The sequence below is a fragment of the Octodon degus genome, unplaced genomic scaffold (assembly GCF_000260255.1).
Source record: "Octodon degus isolate 3935 unplaced genomic scaffold, OctDeg1.0 scaffold00076, whole genome shotgun sequence".
Classification (NCBI taxonomy): domain Eukaryota; kingdom Metazoa; phylum Chordata; class Mammalia; order Rodentia; family Octodontidae; genus Octodon; species Octodon degus.
The window spans coordinates 7,503,902-7,517,917 of NW_004524652.1; the positions used below are offsets into that span (position 1 = coordinate 7,503,902).

At 50.6% G+C, this 14,016-nt stretch overlaps 1 protein-coding gene across 3 annotated transcripts; it reads right to left on the bottom strand.

Moving 5' to 3' along the window:
- Positions 1-328: 328 nt before the first annotated feature.
- On the bottom strand, positions 329-13,600 carry Rnf34 (ring finger protein 34). 3 transcript variants are annotated; one of them, XM_023720638.1, is made up of 6 exons: positions 13,460-13,600; positions 5,194-5,412; positions 4,241-4,627; positions 2,615-2,728; positions 2,305-2,463; positions 329-1,192 (listed from the first exon to the last, which is right to left on the bottom strand). In XM_023720638.1, exons 1-6 carry the CDS (start codon positions 13,463-13,465, stop codon positions 1,061-1,063), a joined length of 1,017 nt encoding a protein of 338 aa, XP_023576406.1. In that variant the 5' UTR covers positions 13,466-13,600; the 3' UTR covers positions 329-1,060. The 3 variants fall into 3 exon arrangements, with proteins under 3 accessions (XP_023576406.1, XP_023576404.1, XP_023576407.1); XM_023720636.1 differs by having other exon boundaries at positions 2,262-2,463; positions 13,460-13,598; XM_023720639.1 differs by lacking the exon at positions 5,194-5,412 and having other exon boundaries at positions 2,262-2,463; positions 13,460-13,599.
- Positions 13,601-14,016: the final 416 nt, after the last annotated feature.

Consider the following 14,016-nt stretch of genomic DNA (forward strand, 5'->3'; position numbering starts at 1 on the left):
CCCAGGCTTGCCATGCCAGCTCCCCCCCTGGGGTGCACTGAGACAGCAATTGAGACTGGGCGTGGTGGCGCACACCTGTAATCCCAGCTCTTGGGAGGCTGTAAACAAATGGATCACTACGAGTCTGATGTAGTAGAGACCCTGAACACCCTGTAGACCCTTCCCTAAAATACAAAAACAAACAAATGGGGGATCATAGCTCAGTGTGAAGGCCCCGGTTTCAATCCCCAGTACTGCACCCTCACCCCAGGCAATCCCAGCCAGGGCAGTCGCCCATCCCAGCTACATACAAGCGAGCTATGGAAGCGGAGGAAGACGTGAAGTAAAGCATTTTTTACATCTGAATTTATTTTCTAAAGTTGAAATTAGCTAGCAGGTAGCACAAAAAATACACCTTCACCCTACAAAACAGTGTAAACTGATCATACACTAATTAATAAGAACATAACACTCACTCTTGTAACGTAAGAAGCTAGAGGCAGCCCTTGCTATAAAAAGCTGTACCTGAACAGAAAGGGACACATTTAGTCTAAGGCCCTGGCAGTTGACTACGGAACATCCGTTCCCAATTAGGTTAAAATGCAGAAATAGCAACGATGTGGAAACTTACATTCATCAAATGTTAGCATTTAAAATACACATAACTAGTAATGGGAAAGTCGCAGGGCCACGTGAGGCACGTGCCCCATCAGCCGCTGTGACAGTGCGCTCACCCCACCAAGTGCTGTCCACGCAGGAAAGGAGTCCAGCGCCAGGACCCCAGGCTGGCACCACGCCGACCTCAGCAGTCTGGGCTCCCAGGAACAAGGGAAAGCCCCACGGAACGTGGGCCCAGTGTCCACAGACTGATGGTGCCGACCAGTGTGTCTTCGACTTAGGATGAACTTGCCTGTCCCCATTAGTAATGAAAATAATTTTTAAAAATAGCTTCTGCCTTTGAACAGTGAGTTTCCAGTCACTCTGTGCACGGAAATGTTTGGGGTCCAGCTGGGCAGTGCGGCCTAGGACTTGAACACATGCACGGCACGCACCACGTACTGCCGGCAGATGGGACACTCGCTCATGCGCTTGCCGCACTTGGTGCAGGTGACCATGTGTCCGCACTCGAGCAGGACGCAGTCGATGACGGCATCCATGCAGATGCGGCACAGGCTGTCGTCCTCCTCATCCTGCAGCTGTAGCCGCTCGCCATCTACAAGGCAAAGGAGAGCTGGGGTTGCCCACGCTGCCTGTGGCGCCACCTGCCCTCTGGGGCCCCAGCGTCGCAGGAAGCCGTTGCTCCCACTTGTTCTGCCAGCTAGGAGGCACCTCGCTCTGCTATTAGCTACCTCCACTCCACGCCTTGCCATCACTTCTGGGGTTTGTGCTGAGGCTATGTTGACTCTGTACCTAGAGTAAACACAGACCCGAGGCTGACCTGCGGCATGCAGCCCTTCCTGTGCGCAGAGCAAGTGAGGAATGACCATGCACGTCACGAGGAGACGCATGTGCTGCCCTGGGCCTTCCCCACGCAGGCCTGGGCCTGGTGCTAAGGGCGCCAGGCCCGGGAGAAGGTGACGACTGCCTCCGCCAAGATCTGGCCCTGACCTAGTGACCGAGAGGTCTGTCTGCACTCAAGATGAGGCCAGGCGCATTCAGGGTGCTATGGCTGCAGACCTTGTCTTCAGAGGGGACCGGGATCCCGACGGTGGGTACACAGAACAGACAAGAACTACTGCCAAAGGGCAGGCCAGCCTGTGGCAGGAGGGCGGTACTGAAAGACGGGCCTCACGAGCAGGGCGCGCCTTGGCGGGGTTCCCTTCACCTCTGCGTCTGACGGGTGTTGAGCAGACAGCCCAAGGGGGTCAGGGCGCCATGGGGGGTCCGCTGGCACAGCAGCTGAGGCCAGGCCACCAGGAGATTCCAGACATGCTCTGAACAACACACGTCCCTCCACACCAGAGGGCCTCAGCTGAGAGCGAGCACAGGAAGACACAGGTGCGTGTGTGGCCTCAGAGGGGCCTCGGGGTGCCTTTAAACTGAGGCTGAGATGACAACCTGCCCAGAGCGGTGAGAAAGCAAGGTTTCTTCCAGCTTCCTGAGGCAGGCAGGGATGATAAAACCAGGCTGGACGAGGGCTGCCCCACTCACCTGGCACCTACGACCAAACCTACTGTTTCTTGGTCTGTAAACAGGATTTGTCCTCACTGAAAAGTTACGCAGTTGTCTCACAAAGCAATGTGCCTGCCGACAGTGGCAGGCTCAAGCGCGGGTGCACCTACACGACTTCTGGTTCTCCTCGTTCTCCTTGTACAGCCGGCTGACCTTCTCTACCAGCTCCCACTTCTCGCAGCAGCCCGAGTAGCTGACGAAGTTGCGCGCCAGGACCTCCTTGAGCTGGCGCACGCTCATGGCCTCCACCTCCTCCAGGCTGGACAGATCGGACAGGGAGGCTCTGCCCCGCTTCCTGGAGAGCCCAGGCATCTACAAACAGAGCAGTCGCTGTCACCCCCAACACTGGGCCTGAGTCCCACTCTGGCCAGCCAGAGCAGCAGCTGCGCTGACCAGAGCAGGCCCACAGGCACGTGTCTCCCTCATGCCACTCAGAACAGGTGTCCAGGCCCTGCGGCCTCACCTCCTCCTCCAAGTTCTCATCCTCCTCCTCGTCGTCGTCGTCATCATCGTCGTCGTCCTCCTCCTCCTCCTCGTCCTCGTCCTCCGTGTTTGCGGAAGCCGCCTCGCTCTGCACCTGCGGACACCGGAACAGCCCCACTTTTGAGGGGAAAGCTCTCCCCTATGCTCAGCAAAATGACCCAGCGCCTGGCCTGCGCCACACCTCTAATCCGAGAGCCGCCGTTCCCAAGAGCAGGCCTTGCTGACTGCCTGCCTAGTCACCTGGGTAAGGACCAGGACCAGAGGAAGGCCTTGCGCTGGTGCCAAGAGGGGCTGCAGGTGGCCAGTGTGGCTGGAGCCTAGAGGCAGGAAGGCGCTGAACTCGGCCTGGGTTCCACACAAGCATGAGGGCCGTCCGACCTGGCTGCACTAGACTGCTCACTCTGGAGAAGACTTTCTAGGCTTCCTCACTGGTGGCAGTGCTGCTTCTAGCTCTCAGTAGTCCTCTAGTGAAGCTGAGTCTGGCAGCACACCCCTGTAATCCCAGCGCTGGGGAGGCTGAGGCAGGAGGATCACAGGTTCTCAAGGCCAGCCTGGACTACAAAGTGAGACCCTGTCTCAAAAAAAAAAAAAAAAAAAAAAAAAAAAAAAAAAAAAATCCAAAGCAGAAGTATTCTTTCAGGAAAAGCCGAAGTCCCTTCAATTTGGATTGTATACATTTTTCACATGTTTTATTTTGACTACAGCTCTCCAGTCGTCTGGGTCAGTTTCCAGTTTCAGACACTGCACTTTCCAACACGGACGCACCAAGCTGCTATCGTCCAGCCACCCACGCCCGCCTCCAACCCGCACTTCTCTCCAGGAGTGCTGTGGCGTCAGCGGCGTCTCCGCTTTGTACCAGAGCTGGGCCAGCTCTCGTGAACAAACACAATTTCTGGCCTGGGCTTTTCTAACAGGAATATTTTGAAGGCGGTTAGACCCAGTTTTTCTCTGCTTTTAATAACCCCTTTCTTCTGGGGAGAAAACTGTTGAACACAGTTCATTTATACTAAAACAATACTGAAAAATATATACCTCTTCTGAGACGAGATTGCTGTGTGCCGTCCAGGCTGGCCTCAAACTCACAACCCTCCTGCCTCATTGCCTGAGCAGTGAGCTCACAGCAGTGACACTGCCCCGGCGTTTCAGAGCCAGCCCCACGTGTAACAGCAGCAAGCACAACCCTTGAGGGTCACTGAATCAGGACACACTGGGCCCTCCAGGGGACGATGTTCAGTTAGTGAACAGCTGCACTGTCCCTGATCCGGCAGCTTTCACTACCTGCATTAACACAGTTCCCTATGGCAAGGATGACCCGGTGTCACGCTTGGGAACTTACACTGCTGGGCTGCGGCCACCGAGCCACAAATGAGTATGTGCTACCTCTGTGCCACTGCTTCCACAGTGACATTTTAACTGTTAGCTGGGAAAACCAGTCACCGAGGCCAAGGAACCAATGAGCTCCTTTTGGACCCTTTAGACCTCGGGCTTTGACACTGCACCTCAGGAGCACCTGCCAGCTCAGATGGGACTTGCCTTCCCCCAGGCCACCAGGTGTGCAGCCCTGAGCAGGCAGGCCAGGCCTCGGCCCCCAGTCAGCCCCTCCTACCTGTGCCAGAGTTCCATCTGCGAGCTCGCCTGGAAAGGAGGCCTGGGTGGCTGAGGGCACTGTGTAGTGGGAGAGCAGGGACTCTGTAAAAAAGCTGGAAGCCTGGGAGCGGGAGGAGTGGAGGCTGCTGGTGTCCAGGTCGTCCTCAGAGCCCAGTCTGCGGTGGCACAGCACCAGGTCCACCAGGTCCGCCTTCTCGCGGCAGGTGTCGGTGGGGATGTTCCGCAGGGTGAGGTACTGCCGCAGGTCCTTCACCTTCAGGCGCATGAGCTGCGGCCTCTGGAAGGCCGTCTCCTGCAGCAGATGACAGGTGGAGCAGCGGCGGAGGTTTTCTTGGGAGACCGAGCACACGGAGCAGAAATCCTTCTTGCAGTCACAGCACACATGCTGCAGAAAGGAAGCGAAGCATCTCAGCATCGAGAGCAGAGCCAGGATGGAAGCGCTGTTTTCTTTCTGCCTTCTATTAAACTTTGTTTCGGCTTTTGCCAAGTCCCATGACACCAACCTATCTGCACAGACATGTTAGGGTCCCCAAAGCTGTGGAAATCACTAGTCACCGCATGGTGGCTCGGATTCCCAGTTCACATGCAGCCCTTCAGGAAAACACACACCCCGTGTTAATGAATTAAAGCCTTTCCGCCTCTCACAGCAAACATGTAATTAGTAGAACACAGTTGACTTGAGCCAGATGGAGTGAGCGGGAAGCGCAACTGCACGCTTCCTGGTCTGTTCCTCTGGAACACTTGCCTTATTTAAAAAGAGGCTGGCGTGGTGCAGCGCCTATAATCCCAGCGCTCAGGAGGCTGAGGGAAGAGGGGCACTGCATACTCAGCGTCTGCCTGCACAACACAGCCCTCTGGACAAAACCAAACCAAAAGAAGCCACTGCCTACTCAAAGTAGCCTCCAAAACTGTTCATCCGTACTTTGGTATGCAAACTTTCACTGGACTCACCTTCTTTCTAAAGACTGAAAACGAGAGGCCACAGGCTTTGCAGACTATATTAGGCCCTTCTGCAGGTGCCGGTGGGTAGGCAGAAAAATCTGAGTGTGGTGTGAATCGGAACGGGCCAGCGCCCCCCGGGAACCCCGACTGCTGGCCCCTGACGGCTCCAGTGCCCATGACTTCATTCAGCAGCCCGCAGCACGAAGCCCACATGGATGTGGCACCTGCCTGCAAAAAAGCATAGTGCCAGCATGTAAAGCAGGGAACCTGGGGCTGCGTGGAGCGGGAGGTGACCTCGCCCTCAATTACCTTGACCCCAGGGGGAGGGTCTCTACCCAAAGTCTGAGATCACAGGTGGGATGTTTAAAAAGCTGCACATGTTGAAGCATATCAGGTTTTAGATTTCAAATTTTGATACTCAACAGGCAAAGTCTGTGCAAACACTTCAAGACCGACAAACTCCAAAATCTGCAATACTTCTAGTTCCAAGCATTTCTGATAAAAGATAACCTGGATTGCTTTAGGGACCCATATTTCAAACTGTTTGAAAAGATAAATTTCCGGTATTCCAAACAAATACTTGGTATTGCAGATGCTCCTCATGTTTTGTTAAAAGCTATGACATGATCCAAATTTTGACAGCCAAAACTATCTTGTGTAATACCAGAAATAGAGTCATACTCAAGAAATCATTCATTATTATCTCAAGTTCCCAGTGCCTGGGCATGGGGGAGGGAGTTCTCCATTTTGGTATCTTCTCCAGCAGCCTTAGCCAGGGACTATGGGATCAGACACCAGCAATCTACAGGCTGAGGCCGACTTTCCCACCTATTACTTAAAAGAACATAAATTCACATTAATTTCATTTAACTTTTGTTCTCTCATTTGTAGCCAAGTATAATATACTATGGCAGAAATATTTTTCATATTAAAAACAACTAAGAGGGGGCTGGTGAGATGGCTCAGTGGTCTAAAGCACCTACTCAGAACAAGCTAAACTAAGCAAAGCACAGGGACCACGGTTCGATCCCCCAGCACCACATGCCAGCCAGCCCCACCCCCTGGTGGGCTGAGCTGGCCACACACACACAAAATAAATAAATAAAATAAATTAAAAAAAAAAAAAAAAAAAACTAGGAGGGCTGGCCAAATAGCTCAGGGGGTTAAAGGTTCGACCCCTGGCCTGCCATGCTGGCCCCACCCCAGGGACACACTGAGACAGAGATGGGCATGGTGGTGCACACCTGTAATCCCAGCTCTTGGGAGGCTGGAAACAGGAGACTCACTATAAGTCCAATCTACATAGTGAGACCCTGTATTAAAATACAATTAATTAATTAACTAATTAAAATAAGAAACAACTAAGAGCCAGGCGTGGGCTTGGTATCCCCTTACCTAGCACTGGGAATCCCCAACACCACCAAAAAAAAAAAGAAAGAAAGAAAGAAAGAAAGAAAGAAAGAAAGAAAGAAAGAAAGATCAGAAAACATCAAAATGCCAACTGAATCTAGATTTTAGTGTGTATCTTGTGTAATCTTCTTGGGCTTTTCTGTACTTTCCAAATTCTTTAAAAATACATTGATTTGACATTATGGAAAGTATTTAAAATAGCACTCTGTCTTCTCAAACTGAAAATACTAGAGGAGCAGGCGTAGTGGTGCATGTCTAATCCCAGCACTCAGGAGACTGAAGGAGGAGGATCTCGAGTTTACAGTCTTCCCCCGACTACACAGCAAGACCCTGTCTCCAGACAAAAAAAATCTATGAGATGATTATGAGACAAAGAACTTGATACACAGTAGTAGTCACGCACCACTGATCACTTGGAAGCAAAGACTTTGTCCTGCAAAGTGGCTTGGGAGCTTTCCCAAGGAGCCAAACTAGAAAGGTCCACCCCTACTGCACTCTGGCTTTGAAGAAATTGTCCTTCCTGTGAGCCACCACACCTGTCCCCATCTCCTTTTCTACTGGGGTCTTGGACATAGTCAAAGTTCTTAGAAGTATATACAACGTCTCTACTGTGAGGGCTACCGGCAATTTCCTATGCTTTAAGAATAAAGGCAACAGGGGTAAATGACAAGATTTTTATCCCCATTCCTAATTCCATCATCTAGCTGTAGATGATGTGGTAATATTGGTCAAAATGACAGTATATAACAGTTGATTTTTTGTTCAGACAATACTGTCCAAAAACCTCCTTTAAAAAAAAACAAAACAAAAAGCCACAGGCTGGCCAGGTAGCTCAGGGGACTGAAGGGGCATGCTGAGATAGAGAACGAGATTGGGCATGATGGCATGCACCTGCAATCCCAGGGCTTGAGAGGCTGAAACAGGAGGATCTGTGTAGTGAAAGCCAGTAGACCCTGTACTAAGTACATTAAAAAACAAAAGAACAGTAAAAAAAAAAACAAAAAACACCCACTTCAAAATGAAATTTTGGGCTGGAGAGATGGCTCAGCAGAATAAGTGCTTCCCTGACAAGCGCAAGGGCCTGAATTCAATCCCCTGTTCCACAAAAAAAACCACAAAGGAATTCAATCCCCAGTTCCGCAAAAAAAAAAAAAAAAAAAAAAAAAACAAAGGAAGCTTGCATGCACACACACACACACACACACACACACACACCCCTGCCCCGCATGCCTGGCATTCAGGAGGCTGAGGCAAGAGGCTGGGGCAAGAGGCTATCCTGCCTACTTGTTGCTACTATAACAACAAACTGTCCACTTTCAGCTGTCTCATAGAAATTTTAAAAAATAAAGCCAAAAAAGCCTGTGCAGGGGGCCGGGGAGATGGCTCAGTAGAATAAGCGCTTCCCTGGCAAGCGCAAGGGTCTGAGTTCAATCCCCAGTTCCAACAACAACAAAAAAGCAGTTCATCTAGTATAGCTACTCAGTGCTAGACAAAAAAGCCTGTGTAGACTCCCCAAGAGTCCCAGCCAAAACTCCGCTGCCTGAACCCCAAACATAGCTGCATAGTGCAGATCCAGTTACTACCGTCAGCAAGGACCCCAGGAGTGCAAGAAGCCCCACCGGCAAATGAAGCTGCAACTGAAGAAGACCTGGGACCCCCAAGTTTGGATAAAACTTCCTCTAAGAAGTAAGTGTCCCAACGAAAACTCCCTAAGCGTGGAGCTCACGGGGAGTCACTGCCCTGCCCTGAGGCACCCACAGCATCATGTCCCTCTGGCACTCAGCAGCTGAGGCCGAGGAGCAGGGGCCATGCTTCCCAGGTATGCCTTGCCCTGCCCGCCTATTTGGTCCAGGCTGTGTCCACTTCTCCACTCTGCCCCACCTCCTGGTGCTGCTGCTGAAATGATAGTGGCTTCTTCAGTGCCTTGTACTCCTCTGCACTGCAGCCAGCAGCTCTGTCCTATACCCCCGCAGCTGCCATCGCCACCTCTGTCCAAGGGAACACTGGGCCAGACCTGACCTATCACACACTTCTCCACCTGGGCTGACCCTGACACACTACAGTCTTAACATTCAGATGCTTGGGCCTGGAGTGCCTGGCTTTGCTGGTGTGGGATGCAGCCTGAGCAGATTTATTTTTGCTCTCTGGTGACTGACACCTATGTGGCCCAGGTTCAAAGGTCAAGGCCTGCTGAGTCCAGAAGTGATTTCTCCTTTGTACCTACCATGGAAGCTGGAGGGCAGCCAGGAATTATATAGCAAAACCCTGTCTTGAAGCAAAGAATATGGGGATGGGGAGATAGCTCGGTGGTCTAAGCACTTGCCTAGCAGGCACAAGGACCCAGGTTTGACCCCCAGTACTTCATGCAATGCTGGCCCTGGAGCCCTGGATATGCCATTGCCAGCCACTGAAACCTGGCATGGTGATGCACACCTGTAATCCCAGCACTGGGGAGGCTGAGACAGGAGGATCACTACAAGACCCAAACAAATAAAAGATTAAAAAAAAAAAAAAAAAACATGATTTTTATCTCTGCTGCCAACTACCTGGTCTTAACACCAAGTTCTCCAATCACTAATCAATCACTGGCTTACCCAAAGAGCCTTTGTGTTTAAAGAAAAGGGCTTCAAATCCTAGCACCACATTTCCCACCCTGCATGTAAGAAAGGCAAACACTCTGGCCAGAATTACTGTACAAGGGGCAGGTGATGGCAGGACTATGGGGGTGGGGACGGGAGGTCATCCTTAGAGCCTCTGGGGAATTTCACTTGAAGATACAGTGTGGAGATCATAAAGGCTGAGTAACCAATTAGAGGAGGCTGGAGAGGGGTGTGAGCAAAGAGAGCAAGGCACAGAGAAGCAGTATGACATCCGAGAGGGGCCTACTTGTTTGGGACACAGTGGGTACTTGATCCTGTTGGATGGATGGATAGATAGAAAAGCTATCCAGCGCTAGAGCACTTGTCTCACATGCACAAGGCCCTGATTCAGGCCCCAGCAACACCCTACCCCCAAAGTTAAAACTTGTTCATACTGTGTACATTAACATCACTGCAATAAGATCTCTCCTGCCTGCTTCCACTCAGTCCCCATTCCCACCTCGAATCATGTATCATCTCCAATTCTCATTCTTAAATTGCTATAATAAAGGATATGAACAACAACAAAAAAATCTTAGCACCACTGATAGAAGAAAATATTTTCTGTAGTGTGAACCTCAGGTTAAACACGCTTAAAGAACTTCAAGCAAAGCTGAAGAAAATGCCTGAAATAAATAAGCAAAATCTTCCCCCATTTAGATGAGACAGAATCATTCAAATGTGAAAGGTTTTCTTATCAAAACTGCTGCTTCAAACAAAATATGCAAAGGCCAGGGAGATGGCTCTGGAATAAGCACTTCCCTGGCAAGTGCAAGGGCCTGAGTTCAATCCCCATTTCCGAAAAAAAAAAAAAAAAACACAAAATATGCAGAGAACTTGCCTTTTTAATGGCCAGATAGCCAATAAAGGAATAAATTCTACATTCGAAAACAGATGTTGACCTTTAAAACACAATTATTTTTAGGCAAGACATTGATCAAATTGGTAAAATTTTACTATAATATACACTATACAGCAGAATTTCTTTCTCTCTCTGTTGTTGTTGAGAGAGGTTCTGGCTATACAGCAGCCTGGCCTTGAATTCACTGGTATTCTCCTGCCTCAGCTTCCCCAGTGTGGGGATGACAGGCAGGCACCACCATGCCCTGCTACAGCAGAAATGCTGTTTTCCTCATGTTGAGTTTTTTGTTGGCTTGCTTTTGTTGTGTTGTGTGCTGGGGGCTGAAGCAGCGCCTTTGCACTGAACTACCTCTCAGCCCTTCCCATTTGTGAGACCAGGTCTTGCTAAGTCATCAGGCTGGGCTCAAGCTTGCCGTTCTTCAGCCTCAGCTTGCCAGAATTTGAGCTTTTTGTAAAACCACACCCTGTACCTTTCAGAGGAAAAAAGGAAGAATTATACTTAGAAGATTACTTTTTCTTATATCATTTTGAGTTTGGAAGAATGAACGTGATGAGCACAATTAAGAATGAGATCAACATAAACATGGAAAAACAGGATTAGAGGATTAAATCAAGCTAAGAAGACACCAATTTGGAATTTTAAACCATTATAAACTGGCCATGGCAGCACACATTTGTAATCCTAGCACTCAGAAGACAGAAGCAGGAAGATGACTGCCAGTTGAGGACCAGTCTGAACTATACAGCAAGATCTCATCTCAAAAGCCCCTCATGGGAAATTAGATGAACTCAAGGTTAATCAACCAACAAGTCAAATCTAAACAAAATTAAATAGCCATTCCACACAAAAATCAATTGCTTATAAGTTTGAAGATATTCTTATTTAATTGTTCAGCTCTTAAGCTTAAATTTATTTGAAGAAGTCCTTGCTTATATGAATATTCACACTAGAATCCCACCGCCTCAGGAACCAATTGCCTTAATTAATTAGATGCCCACAGGGGCCAGGGAGATGGCTCGGTGGAATAAGTACATCCCTGGCAAGCGCAAGGGCCTGAGTTCAATCCCTGGTTCCACCAAAAAAAAAAAAAAAAATTAGATATCCACAGGTGAGAACATTCACAAATGAACAATGTCAGTGTAAGTTAACATGAAATTGAGTAATAAACAACTTGCCAAATCCTCAATTCTGTGAATGCAGTTGCCCAAAACCATAAATGAAAGTGGCGTTTATAACATCCTGCACAAACCTGGTTATTCAGGTTTACATTTGGTTTCCGACATGTTAACTTCCAGCTGAACATGGTGGCACCTGCCTGTCATACCGGTGCTCCGGAAGCTGAGGTAGGAGGATCACCATGAGTTCAAGACTAGCCTGGGCTAGTGACAGTGAGTTCCAGGCTGCCCTGAATTACAGAGCAACAGCATTTTTTCTCTAAAATTTCAACACAGAAAGCAGTATCTTCCACATAAACTAAAAACTACTTGTTCTTAAAGAAGTATTTAAAATCTTTGAGGGCCGGGAATGCAACTAGCAGCGCAGTGCCTGCCTAGCATGCGGGAGGCCCAGAGTTCAATTCCCAGTACCAAAAAAGAAAACAGTAAAAACTAAAAAAAAGTCCGTTTGGGAAAAACTTTGAAATTAGACCTATGCCTAACTCTCCTTCCATATCTATTTCCTTGATGGTCCACAAATAAAGATAATGACAGTCTTTGACACACTATATATGAAGATTTCTGCTTTCTTTTTGGCTCTTAACACAGCAAACCCTTAATTTTTGAGCAAATAAAGTTGGATCTAGGCATTTTAGGCTATGTGCTGCCAAAGCTAGCACGTAGGTATTTTAATAGCTATTCTAAGGTAAACGACTGGGCCAGGGAGGTAGCTCAGTAGAATAAGCCTGAGTTCAATCCCCAGTTTCATCAAATCAAATAAAATAAGGGTCCCTAAGTTAAACTACTTTATAAATAAGGTAAAAAGCGAAAAGCAAGGTCTCTGAGCCAGGCATGGTGGTTTGAACCTATAATCCCAGCGCTCAGGAGGCCGAGGCAGGAGGATCACCTCCACTTTGAGGCCAGCATGAACAACATACTGAGTTCAAGGCCAGCCTGAAGTACATAGGGACCCTGTCTCCAAAAAAACCAGAAACATAAACAAGCAAAAAAAAATTTTTTTCAGTTCAGACTGCCTTCAAACTTGTCCCCTAGGCTGGCCTTGAATTTGCAGCAATCCCCCTGCCTCAGCCTCCCTCAAGTGCTGGGACTCCATCCAAGTGTGCACGGGCACACCAGACCAAAACAAAAATTCTTACAAAACCCTATGCTTCAAAAGAAGGGTCAAAAGTTATCTAGTGCAAACCAACAGCCCTACAATAGGTAACTTTTCTTGCTTTTGAGGTGTTGCACTTTGTATTTTTTTGATGTATCAATCTGCCTGGGAAGTCTGCAACGTGCAAATGCCTTTCTTGTTTGGCAAACCCCTTCCCAAAAGCTGTCTTGCATTCTACTCACTGAATGTGTGTGTCTCTCTCTGATAAACCACACGGGAAGTGTCCCAGCGGAATACCTGGATTCCTTTGGCCACCCGACACTCCCTTTTCAATCTTCCCCAGTGAATCCTGTATGCTCTGTATAGACAATCTAGAGCTCCCTCGGTTACTCTCCTTACCCACCTCAAACACACTTCTTCGCTGACATTAAGGAAGCCGTCTCTGTCAAAGTATGGCCTTATGACTCACCCCACTCCGTCAGAGTTCGGGAGTTCGGCTCACGAATCGACGCGAGAATGGCCTGTCGTGCGCAGATCAAGTGAGAACCACCTCTAAAAGTAGGCCAGGGTCTTCCCTTTTTCCTCCAGTCTTAAAACTTATGGTGCCGCTCGAGCCCGTACAACAGCTGCCCACTGACCTGCGGCGCGCTCACTCTGGCCCGGGCGCTCAGCCTTCCGGACCCCTCGGAGTGGATCCCCGCCCGCCGCGGCCGCTACCTGTCCGCCCGGCCCCCGACGGGCGCTCGCCCCGCTCTGTCGCCGTCCGTCCCGTGATGCTCCCGACATCTGGGTGAGTTCAAGGACTCGGGCGGGAGCAGGCAGGCCGGGCAAAGGCGGGGAGGGCTGGGCGAACACCGGGACCCCCAGGGGCGAGCGCTGGGTTATCCGGCCTCGCCCCCTCCCCAGCTTGCTGGCGGGTGGCGCAACGAAGCTGCCGGGAGCGCTGCCGCGCCGCCCAGGGCCAGGCCGGGACCCAGACGCCGGCCGGCGCCCCCTCCGCGGAGTCGGCGGGGTAACCGCTAAGGGGGGAAGCGAGCGGGCGCTCTGAGCGACGGGAGAGGCAAGGAGGCCCAGCGGGGCTCCACCAGCCCCTCACCTTCATGGCCGCGACCGTCTCGACTCGGTCGGCTCTGCCAGGAAACTCAGCACCATAGCAGCTCCTCGACAGCCACCTTCCTTCCTTCCTTCTGCGAGGAGACTACGGCGCCTCCCGAGGCCACCAAGCGTCTGGACGTAAGAGGCGTGGTCACGCTCGCCGCGCGCCCCCGGAAGAAAGCGGAGCGGCGGCGGAGCCGACCAATCTGGAGCCGACAGTCGGGGGCCGGGCAGCAGAGCCAATGAAATTGTGGTAATGGGGCGGGGCCTCCAGCACAGCCTGGCGCGCGGGCGAGGACTGTTAGGTTCAGAGTCCGGATGCGCGCGTTGGAGTGTCACTCGAGGCGCCTTCCGCAGCTACCTATAGTGGTCTAGAGGTGGCAGTGGGGGCTGCGGTCCCAAAGGAACCTGATGAGGCGGAACGGTGGCTTTGAGGGCGGGGGGGGCGGGGGGGCCGGGGGGGGCGGGGGTCAGCTTCTCCTGGGCGGGCAGGGTTTTGGCGAGTTTGAACAGGCGGTTTACAGGCTTCAGTTAACATCGCTCAGAGCGGGGCCTCAG